The following is a 14,651-nucleotide window of genomic DNA, read 5'->3' on the forward strand; positions in this document are numbered from 1 at the left end:
TGTTTTGTCGTAAAAAATGACTGTGGTACGTACTGACGCGTTTCTTCTCTTCTTTTCAGACCCTCATCTTGGAGGTGGAGAGGAGGTGGCATGAACAAAAGAAGGCGGCCACCTTCACCAAAATGGCGAAGAAGTATAAAGAGGTTCGTGCCAAGCATCAGGCGTTGGCAGACATGCTTAAGCAGGACCCCCAGTTCCGGACGTTCCGTGAGGGCCTTGAGGAATCAGAGGCTCTTTTGAAGAAGAGAACGGCTGAGCTGAAGGAGATTGATGAGCAGCTGATGGCTGCTTTGGCTCGAAATATCGAGCTGGAAACCCTCCTTCAGTCAAAAGAGGAGGACTTGGAGATAAGCCGTGGGGTGGCGGCGGAGGCTGCGGAACTGCGGGCCCAGGTCACGGCCCTTACAGCTGAGCTTGATGCTAGGACGACCGAAGTTGAGGTTCTCAGGCGAACTGCCCCACAGGATGCCGTGCATCGTGAGGCGCACGAGATGTGGGTGTATCATGACACCAGGTTGGTCGTTTTTGAGGAGTTTTTGGCGGCAGGTCGAGCTTCCGAGGCGGAAGTTGAAAGGCAACGACACTTGACCCGTGTTGTCCGTGAAGCGGCCGGTTATAGCTCCGACTCGCCAGGTAGGGAGGGATGTAATTCTGAGGACGTCAACCGTTTGGACTCCAGCTCGTGGATTTCCAAAGCTTATCAGTCTGGAGACGGCAACGGACCGGACGGCGACCCGGCGGGTCGTGACGGGAGGGGTGGTGAAGGCTCTTAGGGCTTGTATGTATATATATTTCTTGTGTAGATGGGGCCTTTTCTAAGGCCAGTTATATGTATATCTTTTGGAGATAAATGAAATATGACTTCTCTTCCCCCTTTTTTTTTGTGTCACTGTTTTTCTTTCGTTCTTTAGAGCTTTTGTTGCGCTTTTTGTTGACCGTCGGCGTTGGCGGCCCTAGTCGAATTTAGATCGACGACTTTAGTCGTGATGGAATCGACGGCCTTAGCCATAAAGGCAACTTCGACTGTCGTCGAGTCGTTTACCCACCGCAGTCGAATCTAGGTCGACCGTTGGCGGCGATGGCCTTAGCCATAATATAGTTGATGGCCTTAGCCATGTAGGCGACTTCGACTGTCGTCGAGTCGTTTACTCACCGTAGTCGAATCTAGGTCGACCGTTGGCGGCGATGGCCTTAGCCATAATATAATTGATGGCCTTAGCCATGTAGGCGACTTCGACTGTCGTCGAGTCGTTTACTCACCGTAGTCGAATCTAGGTCGACCGTTGGCGGCGATGGCCTTAGCCATAATATAATTGATGGCCTTAGCCATGTAGGCGACTTCGACTGTCGTCGAGTCGTTTACTCACCGTAGTCGAATCTAGGTCGACCGTTGGCGGCGATGGCCTTAGCCATAATATAATTGATGGCCTTAGCCATGTAGGCGACTTCGACTGTCGTCGAGTCGTTTACTCACCGTAGTCGAATCTAGGTCGACCGTTGGCGGCGATGGCCTTAGCCATAATATAATTGATGGCCTTAGCCATGTAGGCGACTTCGACTGTCGTCGAGTCGTTTACTCACCGTAGTCGAATCTAGGTCGACCGTTGGCGGCGATGGCCTTAGCCATAATATAATTGATGGCCTTAGCCATGTAGGCGACTTCGACTGTCGTCGAGTCGTTTACTCACCGTAGTCGAATCTAGGTCGACCGTTGGCGGCGATGGCCTTAGCCATAATATAATTGATGGCCTTAGCCATGTAGGCGACTTCGACTGTCGTCGAGTCATTTACTCAACGTAGTCGAATCTAGGTCGACCGTTGGCGGCGATGGCCTTAGCCATAATATAATTGGTGGCCTTGCTTTTTCAACTCGGTGCGGGCGAGTCTTAGCCGTTATTTGGCGATAGCGGCGCTTAGCCTTAGTCCCAGTTCGGACGCGGTCGAACTACCGGTCGTGATGGTAAAAAATGCGGCCTCGTAGTTTGACCGGGGCCGAACTTTACGTGGCCCGAATCTTAATTCGAGTTGGGAGTACTTACTTGAATGGCGAGGGTGCCTATCCTGCGCTTCGATTCGTTGGGGGTCGGGATTTGCTTTCACAGATGAAGGCGTTTGGCCTGAGTCTCGGTTCAACTGTGGTTGAACTTGCTAAAGTTGAGGACGAAGGCGTCCATCCTTGTAGTTCGAGCGAGGTCGAGCTCGTTGGATTTAATGGCGAAGGCACATAGCTTGAGTCTTGGTTCAACCGTGGTTGGACTTATTGGCGAAGGCACGTAGCCGGAGTTCCAGTTCGACTGTTGTTGGACTTTGTTAAATTTGATGGCGAAGGCACATAGCTTGAGTCCCGGTTCAACCGTAGTTGAACTTTTTTGGTGAAGGCGCATAGCCTGAGTCTCGGTTCAACCGTAGTTGAACTTTTTTTGGTGAAGGCGCATAGCCTGAGTCTCGATTCAACCGTAGTTGAACTTTTTTGGTGAAGGCGCATAGCCTGTCTTGGTTCAACCGTAGTTGAACTTGTTGGCGAAGGTGCATAGCCTGTCTTGGTTCAACCGTAGTTGAACTGTTTGGTGAAGGCGCATAGCCTGTCTTGGTTCAACCGTAGTTGAACTGTTTGGTGAAGGCGCATAGCCTGTCTTGGTTCAACCGTAGTTGAACTTTTTGGCGAAGACGGGTAGCCTGAGTCCCGGTTCAACTGTAGTTGAACTTTTTTGGTGAAGGCGCATAGCCTGTCTTGGTTCAACCGTAGTTGAACTTGTTGGCGAAGGCGCATAGCCTGTCTTGGTTCAACCGTAGTTGAACTTGTTGGCGAAGGTGCATAGCCTGTCTTGGTTCAACCGTAGTTGAACTGTTTGGTGAAGGCGCATAGCCTGTCTTGGTTCAACCGTAGTTGAACTTTTTGGCGAAGGCGGGTAGCCTGAGTCCCGGTTCAACCGTAGTTGAACTTTTTTGGTGAAGGCGCATAGCCTGTCTTGGTTCAACCGTAGTTGAACTTTTTTGGTGAAGGCGCATAGCCTGTCTTGGTTCAACCGTAGTTGAACTTGTTGGCGAAGGCGCATAGCCTGTCTTGGTTCGTGGGTTTTTGGGAGCTGAAGCTCGGTTTTGATTCGAGATCTTGAGCAGCTTAATCGTTATCTTCCCAACCGGGGTATGTAGGCTGTCTCGAAGCGATTCTCGATTCGAGATTCCTCCGTGCTGGTTTCCGGCTGGAGCCCTTATCAGGGATGTGGGAGATCTCTTACGAAGATTCTCCCCAAAAGAGGGGGGGGCTTCTTCTTTTTGTTTGCACCATCCGATAGATGAGAGACAGAGGAACTGGATCTCGATTCGAGATCTTCGAGTTCCATCGGCCTGATATGCCGCTTTGGCTTGTTTAAGCTGGGTTGTTCTTCCTTTTCCGGCGTTTCTTTCCTTTTGGTCCATGGAAGAACTACGCGATTTTGCTATGAAATCCCCACAGACGGCGCCAAATTGTTTGCTCAAAAGTTATCGTGTGCTTTATGAGTGCAAAACAATACGAATAAGTTACGAGAAAATCATAGCAAATCGTAATAATCCATTGGACCAAGCGAAGAACATGAAAATAAGTACTCAAGATTAGGAGAAGAAATCTTAACAGCTTTTATTGACAATATTGGTTTGGTCTGCCTCTCCATGAAGAGGTTCTGAGCCTTACAATGGTGTTTTCTCTTCCCATAAGATGGGTATATTTTTCTCTTCTCTCTCTCTTTTGTGGATAGTGGTGAAGAAGCAGCCCCCCTTTCTAGGGCTTCCGCTCTTAGTATTTATAGATGTGAGCTTCGTGAGCTGGCAATAAATGGCCGTGGCCATGCTGAGGTTCCGTCCCCATGGGGGAATGAATGGGCCGTGCCCTCGTAGATTAAATCGGACAAGAGTCGAATCCTGTTATGAACAAGTGGCCGTACCACTTATTAATTATGGATTAGCTCAAGACAAGATTAACTCTGTTAATTACCGTGAGATCGGATTCTGACCCATACAGGAACTAATGTACTCTGAATGTTAAAAATGCAAAGATTGGGAAACCAAATCAATAAATACATCCTACCCACTAGTGGGAACACGTTGGGCTGTTGTTGTGGTATTATAATTAGAAATATATAGAAGATGAAGTAATCTTTGTAGCACCAAGTGGTCGTGCCGGAGTGGTTATCGGGCATGACTAGAAATCATGTGGGCTTTGCCCGCGCAGGTTCGAATCCTGCCGACCACGTTTTGCTGCTTTATTACATACTTTTCACGTGGTATTTTGACTTGCATTTACAGATTCTATTGGAGAAGTTTTAAATGGTACATATATTCTTATTTCAAAAAAATTGGCTCATATATGTTCCAAAAATTTTAGCACATAAATATGCTACATCTAAGTATATTAACAGAACTTTTGTAAGCTTATTTAGGGAGTTAACATTTTTTTTAAATATTTGGTTAATGATCTTATGTCATTCGGACTGTTTCTTTATAAGAGCTTGTTGAACAAAAAAAAGTTGAAAGATATGATATAGGATTGTTAGGACTAATTGGTGGTTTTGCCGGACAATGTAAAACTTGTTTTCTTCTTGTGTTTGTGTGCCAGAAAATCAAAAAGTATTTTTTATTGGAAACCACTAGCTATCTCCATTTATAGGGGGCTTTTGCATATATACCAGGTTTTGGGGTCACAATTGAACCTATACCCACTTTGCAAAAAAGTTTGCAAGAGTACCCACTTTAGCCTGAAGTGAAAAAACTGCACTTCAAATGCACTTAAGGCCAAATAGGTCTGAAGTGCAACCAATGATTTCATGCACTTAAGGCTAATAAGTCTGAAGTGAAAAATTGCACTTCAGATGCACTTAAGGCCAATAAGTTTGAAGTGAAAAATTGCACTTCAAATGTACTTAAGGCCAAAAAGTCTGAAGTGCAACAAACGTTTTCATTCACTTAAGGCCAATAAGTCTGAAGTGAAATTTGCACTTCACATACACTTAAGGCCAAGTTGGTCTGAAGTGTAACCAATAGTTTCATGCACTTAAGGCCAATAAGTCTGAAGTGAAAAATTACACTTCAGATGCACTTAAGGCCAAAAGGTCTGAAGTGCAACAAACGTTTTGCATAACTTAAGGCCAATAAGTTTGAAGTAAAAAGTTGTACTTCAGATGCACTTAAGGCCAAAAAGTCTGAAGTGCAACAAACGTTTTCATTCACTTAAGGCCAATAAGCCTAAAGAGAAAATTGCCCAGAAACCAAAATTTGTTCTTCGATTATAACAATCCAATATACGATTTACTACCTAAATCTACTCCAAATGAGCTCAAATTTGAAACATAGCCTCCAAATATCATCAGGAACAAACCTCAATCTTCAATTTGTCAAAACAACATTAAATCTAATGAACCCATTTTGCAATTAAGCAAAAAAAAAAAAAAAAAAGAAACCCTAAGCAATAGTAAAAAATAAAACGCCATAATAGCTCACCATTGTAAAACATCATAAACTACACTAAAATATATTCACAACCACCATATAAAACCATTGTCACCCGAAGAAGAAGAAGAAAAAGAAGAAGAAGAAGGAGAAGGAGAAGGAGAAGGAGAAGGAGAAGAAGGAGGAGGAGAAGCAGAAGGAGAAGAAGAAGAAGAAGAAGGAGGAGGAGGAGGAGAAGGAGGAGGAGGAGAAAGATGCCTGAAGTTGTTTAAAAAGTGGGTACTTTTTAAAAAGTGGGTATAGGTTAAATGGGGGCGACCAAATAGGGCGCCCGTGCAGTTTTTACATTTATAGGTAGTTTATTACAAAAATTGTTCAATTCATGAAATATTGCTAATATTAGCCAAAGGTTAGCAATATTAGCCAATTAGATATTTATAGCCAAAAAATATCAAATTTTTGCTTTCTTTTGAGTGGGTGTTATGAGAATAGACCGGGTACATCTTAAGGAGTTTGAATCTCAATTTTGAGATGATTTGGTGGAGTTTTTAGGTGGTTTGAATTGAAAATTTGAAGTATCACACTATGTATCATTTATGTATCACATATGTATCATATTTGCATCAAATGTGTATCACGTGTATAACCATGTATACCTCTGTGTGTGATACATGCGTGATACATGTGTTGCAGAAGAATTTTTTGAACTCGATTTTAACTATGAATTTTGATACAAATCATTCCAAGCCACCTCCAATCTTCCTCAAATTTTGTATATTGACTAATCTATATGTTTTCAATGAATTTCAACCATACCCATTGAAAAAGGTCTTTTTCTTCAACAAGCTTTTAGCTTCTTTATGTAGGAACCCAAAGTAGTTTGCTCACAGCAGCCTAATTCCATATTCTTTAGTTGAGAGTACTCTGTCCTCCAGCACTCTTTTAGGCAAAGAGACCTTCTCCCATGCAACTAGGGCCCTTCTAGATATATTAGTCTCACTCGTCCACAAGTAGCTTCTACAAATTGCTTCGATTAACTTAATAACCTTTTGAGGGAGTAGGAATAATTGTGACCAATATGACTGCATTCCAAATAGCACAGCTCTAATTAGCTGCAGTCTTCCCGCATATGACATCCTAGCTATCCCACAAAGTAATCCTGGCAGTGATTTCATCCACTAAGGGTCTACATTGCGTAGCAGTCAGTCTTTTAGTTGATAGAGGAACCCCCAAAAATATAACTGGCAGTTTTCCCAATTCATATCCAAATAGATATAGAATACTCTCTTTTGTATCCCTATCCACCCCTCCAAAATAAACTTGACTCTTTGCTTTCAGTCCAGAAGCCTCAGAAAACAGTAGAAACCTATCTCTCAAAAGTTGTACAGACTTATAGTCCCCTCTTGCAAACATTAGCAAGTTCTCCGCAAAACAAAAGTGAGTAGTTCTCAGCTTTTGGCATCTAGGATGAAAGTTAAACACAAGTGAGTGCCCAAACGCCTATTCGGATATTCCATCAGCAAAACAAAGATATAAGGGGACATATGGTCCCCTTGTCTAAGCCCCTTTTTATCTCTCATAGTATCAGACAACCCACCATTGATCATAAAGGTATAGCTGACTGAGTTGATACATGTCATGACCAAGTCACAGGCTTTCTGCAAATCTACCTTTATCATAATTCATACATCTTAGAGATATATTCTTCCTAGTATATCCTTTAACCAACTCATGGCTTAGAACAGTATTATTTGAAATAACTCTACCAGGGATAAACGCGGACTGGCTATCACCCACTATCCCATCAATCACACCCTTACTTCTTTCTGAGATAACTTTAGATACTATCTTGTATAATATGGAGCAGCAAGCAATTGGTCTAAAGTCGGTCACATTTTCTGGATCTGTAGTCTTTGGAACCAGAGTAACTACAGTGTTGTTCACAGGTCTTGCATTTTGTTCTCGTTAAAGAATTCCTGCACTGCATTGCAAATATCCTCTTTGACAATCTCCCAGGCTTTCTTGAAAAAAAGTGCATTAAAACCACCAATCCCTGGTGCCATATTGTCATCAATAACAAACAAAACATTTTTAATCTCCTCGTACGAGACCTCACAACATATATCCCTTTTCTGCTGTATTGTAAGACTAGGTGGCTGCCTCATGATGCTCAAGTATAACCTTTCTGCAGAAGAACCTAAGAGCCCTTTGTAGAATTGAAGTATTTTATCTGCAGCACTCTACCAGCATATCCTAAGATAGAAATATTGGTTGAGCTAGCTCTAGCTTTCATACAAGCAAAGAAATATTTGTTGTTCCCATGCCCAACATTAATCCACTGAAATTTTGTTATCTTCCCCAGTTTCGAGAGATTTTATTTCTGACATTGCATAGGGGCCGATTCTCGTTCTGATCGGTGCTGGATGGCCAATAGAAGCTTGATCAGCTGCATTTCTGGCCTTGTTCCAGCTATACGTTGAAGCTTAACTGCCATGAGGTGATTCAATGTCACATCTGAGAAGCTTGCAGGAGTTTGATCAACATAATCCCTGGTTGCTGGATTAAGCAATTTATCTGATTCACCAGGCGGAAAACGTTGAGACACTTGAGAAAGATAAAGAAAAATCTTGAAGTTTAAATTGAAAATCTTTTGAAATATGAAAATCTATGTTGCGCTGACTCTCCAAAATGATGCCGCACCCGTGTCGGATCCTCAAAAAATGCACTACTTTTGGATGATCCGACACACATCCGGCAACATTTTCGGAGAGTCCGAGCAACATAGATGAAAACAATAAAGCAATTAAATCAGAATAACATCAAAAAAAGGAGTGAGAAAAACTTAATTAAGAACCTCGATTTTCAATATCTTATAAATATGGGGAGCTTCTTATCAAGCAAAGAGCACCTCGAAGCTCATGTAATTCATCCAGGCACACTAAATTCATGTACAGATGTTCAAGACAGTTCAGAGCAGAGGAAAGCCTTCTTGGTACTTGACCTGCTTCTACAATAAAAAAATCAGGATGAATCATAAGCCCAAAATGCATTACAATGATGTTGTGAAACAACAGTTACCCGAAACATACAGTATTTCCAGTGGAGATTCTCAAGAGCAGGAACATACTCAAAAAGCTTGGCAAGCACGTGATTTCCTGCCTAACCAGAAGATGGTGTGAAGTGAAAAGAAACTTTTGCAAGAAGAGGAACATTTTTTAGATGAAGTGTATGTACATTGTCTGAGAAAACAAATGACCTCAGCCAGGGAGCATCAATTTCAATGTGGTTTGAACTTGTTGAGTCCCACATCGACAATGAAGGGGATGGGTGGTTTCCTTATATGGACTAGGGCAATCCTCACCTCCTCACCTCTTGAGCTAGCTTTTGGGGTTGAGTTAGGGTTAAGGTCCATTTAACATGGTATCAGAGCAGGACCCATCCCGATTTTCCGATGTAGGGCCCCTATAATTGTCCACGCTCCAGATGTCCAGTCCCGGATGTGAGAGGGGGTGTTGAGTCCCACATCGACAATGAAGGGGATGGGTGGTCTCCTTATATGGACTTGGGCAATCCTCACCTCTTGAGCTAGCTTTTGGGGTTGAGTTAGGCCCAAGGTTCATTTAACAAAATGGTTGTTCCAGCACCAAATGCTCGAGCAACGGACAATGGGAGATTAAACTTCCAAGAAATTCAAAGGAAATTGTGACTTAGTTCCAGGCTGATTAAACTATCAAATCCCTTGAAGATAGGTGGAGGATGTATGAAACATCTTTGAAGAGTCAAATGCCTCAACTGCAAACATGTGAAAAATGAAGAAGGCAATTCGTACGAGATACAATTCGTAGATGGAGAGGATAAAATTTGTAATGGGTCCATTGAAACAGGCAGAAGAATAAATATCAAGAGTAAAGAAGGCAGAAGGATAAAAACTTTATATAAGCATTCCCGTGAAAGGCTTCTCCTCAATTTCTACACTTGAGAAGAATGCTACATTGTGAGGCTCAGCGATCCTGGTTGTTTTATATTCAGGTAGGCAAAGTTCTTCATTTTGTCCTAGTTCTTGCGGGAATTACTCTGGGCCAAAACGAATAAAGAGAACCAAAGAAAATAAAAAATAAGGTTCTGTGCCGATTTGCAACAAATTCAGTTTCCATGAAAATTTGCAAAATGAAAACTGAAAACTGCCCCTCCGATTCCTATTAGCTGTCTTTTAAGGTTTTTGCACATCCGTTAAGAAAGACATCTAATTTCTGAGCATTTGTCTTAAGAGTAATAAACAATTCTTGATTTTTTTGAAAATTCAAATATCTTGGAACAAATTCAGGTTGCCGAAAACGTCAAAAAATCTGAACTGGAGCTAGTAGAAACAAACAAGACAGGTTGACTACTTAGATAAGAAAGGATTTTACCTTTTGAAAGGCAAATGATACCAGCATTTTCTGCTTCCTCTTCAGTCATGTATGCTCCACGACTTTTGAACAATTCACCAGCCACTGCCACTGTTGCCTCGAAATTAAGATCATGATGCTCTTCCTTTTACTTGGAACACAGGTTCACCAAGTTTTTTTCCTTTTTGTGAACATCTTCAGTTTCATCTTGTACTGATAGTGTGAATAAGCAGCCTATTTAGAGTATCTTCTTCAGAAAAAAATCACCAAGTACAACCTCTTGGTTAAAGTGGCAACTGGAAGTCTCATATTTCTAGATGTACTTCAACTAGTTTACTTGGAAGACACAAAAAAAAAAATGGTGCAACTAGAGATAGATAGTAGTAAAAGCTTTCCAGGCACAAAAGAAGACACTACAACAGAATGATAAAGAAAATTCCATAAATGACAAAGCAGTAATGCTGTCCACAAAATAATGAAAACTATTGGAAAGAAAGAACCAATTTTATACATGTAAAGTAGCTTATGAATCTTTCAGTCCCCTCCTTGCAATACCACTGGACATCATGTTAATCTTTCAGAAATGTGGGGAAACACATTCCTTAAACTCGTCTAATTCATATTCTTATCCTTTTTTTCGTCATGTTCTTTGAGTGAAGGGTGCACGAATTTTAGAAGCTAGTTTAGTGGGGAAATGCATAGGCTACCTAAGATAGAAATTCTGATGTAGGAAGAAACTTCTGAATAAGCAGCTAAGCACAATAGACGTTGATAGAGATTTTTTTTTTTTTTGAAGACTTTGACAGATAATTTCATTTGACTAGAGTAAATATCAACCTGAGTAGTGTCTTGAACACGACAAATGGTTATCCTGAATGAATGTAAAGCCCAATTCAAGTAGAAAGCCTCCTCAGTCTTCCTACGAGCAAACCCTCTCTTAAAGCAGCTTCAGTAGTCAACGTTAAAGCTAGCCTTTTCAAGATCTTCAACCTCATCCTTAATAGCCAGAGCAATTTGATAGCAAGTCTAAAATCTATAAAGCAACAAAACATCAGTCAACGTAGGTGTCTAGCTCTTCCTGGAGTTTGACTACTTTGCTGATTTCCTCTGTGATATACTTGACATATCATTCCTCCGAGATCCTTCAATGGTCAGAGAGATAAAAATTAATATGCAGGCATAAAGCCATAAGCCATAACAACATTAAAAGAAATAACTGCACTAGTAGATATGTAGCAAACTTGTTAGCCTTGTATTCTTGTCGAAATTTTCTTAGCTCTAAAATCTGTGAAGAGTATGGCCCATTTTGCTGAGCCCATTCATGACTGTCAAATACATGACTTCATTAGGCTCACAAATATTCTCTCTCACCAACTTTTTGAACAAGTTAACCGCATCTTTTATCTTATTTTCCGCAAAGAGTCCCCTTAGTAAGGTGCTAAAGGTAATAACATCAAATGGAATGCCACTCTTCAAGTAAATGGCCAACACTGAAATTCCGCCATCAGAACAATGCATTAGGCAATAACTGTTAATAGCTATATTCAAGATGGAATCACTAATTGGGATGCGTAATTTCAGCATTTCTTGAAAAAGGGAAAGAACAGCAGAGTAATGCTTCATATTTACCATAGTCTTCAATAATTTCGAGAAGCTAAAAACAGAGGGAAGAGGCTGAGCTCTGACCATTCGACGGAAAAGACTCACAGCATCATCTAAGCACTTGACGTTCTCAAATTTATCCTTTGCCGAAGAAATCGATGTGTTGCTCTGAGAAGAAAAATAATCTCTGATTGTAATTGCCGAACCAGAACGTGAAATAGCAAAGCATGAGAAACCATTGCAAGAGTAACGCAACAGAGAAATTCTCGCCATCTTCAATGGTTAAGGAATCTCTTCAACTTCTTTCGACAATTTGGATTTGAATAGTGAGAGTGCTGCTCTCTCTTTATGTGCCCTAGTTTTTGCACTATAAATACTTCTCTTTTGTTGCAAACACAAGTAGTACATATTTGAGTTCATACATAATAACACTAAACACCATTGCTAATTACAACTAGTAAATCCACAACACCAAAATAATAGTTAAAAAAAAGACACAAATATTGGAATGTTAAAATGTAGAACCAAGCAAAAGTCTCAAAACCTCTTAATTTATAAAAGATCCAAAATTTTAATAAGCTTAATTCACCAAAACGATTTTTTGAAGAAAACCCAAATTTGTAAAAATAGGGATTTTTATATTCCTATACCACATATGAAACCTTATTACCCTCAATGTTTAAGGTTTGATTTAATTACAAACCCGTATACCAAATTACCAATATTATACCATACTTAATTAAGGGTCTAATTAATGGGCTGTTTTTACTCCTTAATTAAAGGTATCCATATCTAATTAATGGGCAGTTTTTACTCCTTAATTAAAGGTATCCATATATCTCACGTTTCTCTCTCCTTACCCCTCACCCCCCTCACCCACGTTTTTACCCATACCCCACATTCTTTTTACCATTTTTCCTCTTCTGTAACCAAACAAAATTCCCTCTTTCTGGAAAATGATTTGTTTGAATTCCGTTTCGACGTCACCTGGTCGAAAGGTTACAGGCATCACCATCGTGGCCATCAAGATTGCAGGCATCACCATCGTGGCCATCAAGTGTCATAAAACAGCATGGACGCTATGTTAGTGTCGATCCAATTAATGGAAAAAGACGTGATAATAAATCACTTCTAAACTTCTTCTCATATTTCTTGATTGGAATGTTATGAATTGCTATTTTGGCAGCTTTTATTTGTAGTTTTTTGTACAAATTTTGTAGATGAAGAGCCAATTGTAGAAATGTGACATCCACAATTAATCTGCAAATTGTCTGCAAAATTTTAAAAACTACAAATTAACTACATTTAACCTACATTATAATCACAATCTGGAAACAATTTACACATGGAAGTTCTTCAAGTTGGAATTGGCCACAACTACATTTCTTGTTTTCTAGACACACAATGTACCGCTTCACACCATCCAACACAGTATGTATATGATCTGTTGAAGCCCTCACCTACATTTTCACAACAAACACAAAGAAAAAAAATTTACAATATTAAAAATATAGTATCTACAATATATCTACATTTTATCTATAATTTATCTACAAATTAACTACAAACTATAAGTAAACTACAATTTGCCTACAATTTATCTACAATCTGGAGACACTGTATATTAAAATATTTTTTTCATGCACCAAATAAAGAAATTGTAGTCAAATTGTAGATATATGTAGTAAATTTGTAGATAATATCATAAAACTAAGAAGACCTATTGCTGTTATTTTTTTCTTCTCATTTTTGTTATTCTTTACAAGCTTTAAGTTATTGTCATTGACTTCATTTTGATCTTAGCCTTGAAGATGTTGAAGGGGTTGATCAGTTGCGGTGGTGGATCAGGATCCTCAAACACCCCTAATCCTGCTGCAACGGAACTTGGTGAAGTCTCTCAAACCTCCCGTGATAGAAGAAACGACGAAGAACAGATTTTTTCAACTTTGAGTTGTTGAAACTCGAAAATTTGAATTGTTCGTTCTTTTTTTTTTCGAGAATTTGAATTGTAGTTCTGGAGAAAAATACGCAGATGAGAAATCTCCTTTCCCTTTTTAAAATTGAATTTAATGTAGAATCAGTTAACACCAAGATTCTCTCCTTAATTTTAGGGAATATTCTGTCCTTTTAATGCCTAATAGTCGAATGGTACAAAATTTGTAGGCAAAACGTGGACTGGGCGGGTAATTAACAAACAATGCACATTTTTGGTAATAAGGTTTCATATATGGTATAGTTAGGAAAAAATCCCTAAAAAATATTATCCTTTAAATCATTCAACCCTAGAAATTGCTTATTTTGAAGTTAGCTTGTTTAGCTATGCTACCAAAAATTGCTTATTTTAAGAAGTTTTTTTTGTAAAACTAGCTTTTTAGAGAAGTACTTTTGTTTGGTCAATTCATTAGAGAAATATTAAATGTTTTAGTATTCGATAAACAAATTATTTTTGGCCAATCTCTTAAAAGAATTACTTTTGAGTGTTAAATAATGAAAAAGGACAAGGTTCATTCTACAATTAAAAATCTTTTATAAGAAATGATTTTAAATATTCATTATGAAAGACAATAGTGAAATTTCTATATTTAGTAACTAATATATATATATATATATATATATATATATATATATATATATATATATATATATATATATATATATATATATATATATATATATACATACATACTTATACTTTTGAGTATTAGAGTTTATAATCGAAAGAAAAAAGGAGAAGAAAAGAGACGATTGAAACTGAAGAGAAAAATAAGAAAAAGTGTTTTATTTATAACTTAAGATGAATGAGACTAATTAATAATGATAGATTGATAAATACAAATTTATAGTAGGGATACTTTTGTTTTTAAAAAAATAAATTTCTGTTTATGTTCAAAAGCGCTTCTGGTTGTTAGCCAAACTTTGTGCAATATTTATTCTATCTTGTTAAACTGTACACAAATTCTACTGGATTGGCATTTGTTGTTGTTAATACGTTCACAAATCTTACCAGATTGACATGACTTTGTGCTAACTGATTCACCCTATCTCGTTAAATTGTTCACAGGTCCTACCAGATTGGCATAATTTATCTATGTTAACCAACAAGGTATTCTTCGCATTTACAATTCTATCAAACCATGTCAAATCTACTCCAAGACATCTACAACATGTCGCGTGATTAAGAAGAACTGGTAGATTAATAAGAATATAACAATAATCCCACGGTTGAACAGTTAATTT

At 39.2% G+C, this 14,651-nt stretch overlaps 2 protein-coding genes and 1 non-coding gene across 4 annotated transcripts; 1 reads left to right on the forward strand and 2 right to left on the reverse strand.

Moving 5' to 3' along the window:
• Positions 1–4,149: 4,149 nt before the first annotated feature.
• Positions 4,150–4,231, forward strand: TRNAS-AGA. Its single transcript has one exon. It is a non-coding gene; the product is annotated as a tRNA-Ser (tRNA).
• Positions 4,232–6,176: 1,945 nt separating this feature from the next.
• Positions 6,177–9,911, reverse strand: LOC109238763. Its single transcript, XM_019405237.1, has 3 exons — positions 9,834–9,911; positions 8,333–8,431; positions 6,177–7,998 (listed from the first exon to the last, which is right to left on the reverse strand). The coding sequence occupies exons 1-3, from the start codon at positions 9,880–9,882 to the stop codon at positions 7,799–7,801; spliced, it is 348 nt and encodes a 115-aa protein (XP_019260782.1). The 5' UTR covers positions 9,883–9,911; the 3' UTR covers positions 6,177–7,798.
• Positions 9,904–11,712, reverse strand: LOC109238762 (putative pentatricopeptide repeat-containing protein At1g12700, mitochondrial). Of its 2 annotated transcripts, none has more exons than XM_019405235.1 (2): positions 10,650–11,712; positions 9,904–10,059 (listed from the first exon to the last, which is right to left on the reverse strand). In XM_019405235.1, exon 1 carries the CDS (start codon positions 11,685–11,687, stop codon positions 11,091–11,093), a length of 597 nt encoding a protein of 198 aa, XP_019260780.1. In that variant the 5' UTR covers positions 11,688–11,712; the 3' UTR covers positions 9,904–10,059; positions 10,650–11,090. The 2 variants fall into 2 exon arrangements, with proteins under 2 accessions (XP_019260780.1, XP_019260781.1); XM_019405236.1 differs by having other exon boundaries at positions 9,904–10,062.
• Positions 11,713–14,651: the final 2,939 nt, after the last annotated feature.

The sequence above is a fragment of the Nicotiana attenuata genome, unplaced genomic scaffold (assembly GCF_001879085.1).
Source record: "Nicotiana attenuata strain UT unplaced genomic scaffold, NIATTr2, whole genome shotgun sequence".
NCBI classification, from domain to species: domain Eukaryota; kingdom Viridiplantae; phylum Streptophyta; class Magnoliopsida; order Solanales; family Solanaceae; genus Nicotiana; species Nicotiana attenuata.

Bases quoted from the DNA above. Each gene is read 5' to 3' on its own strand.
- LOC109238762 (XM_019405235.1), bottom strand. From the start codon at position 11,687: ATGGCGAGAATTTCTCTGTTGCGTTACTCTTGCAATGGTTTCTCATGC.
- LOC109238763 (XM_019405237.1), bottom strand. From the start codon at position 9,882: ATGACTGAAGAGGAAGCAGAAAATGCTGGTATCATTTGCCTTTCAAAA. The intron at 8,432-9,833 runs GTAAAATCCTTT...TTTTTATTGTAG, and splicing joins TATCATTTGCCTTTCAAAAG to AAGCAGGTCAAGTACCAAGA. The intron at 7,999-8,332 runs GTGCTCTTTGCT...CTGGTGAATCAG, and splicing joins TGAATTACATGAGCTTCGAG to ATAAATTGCTTAATCCAGCA.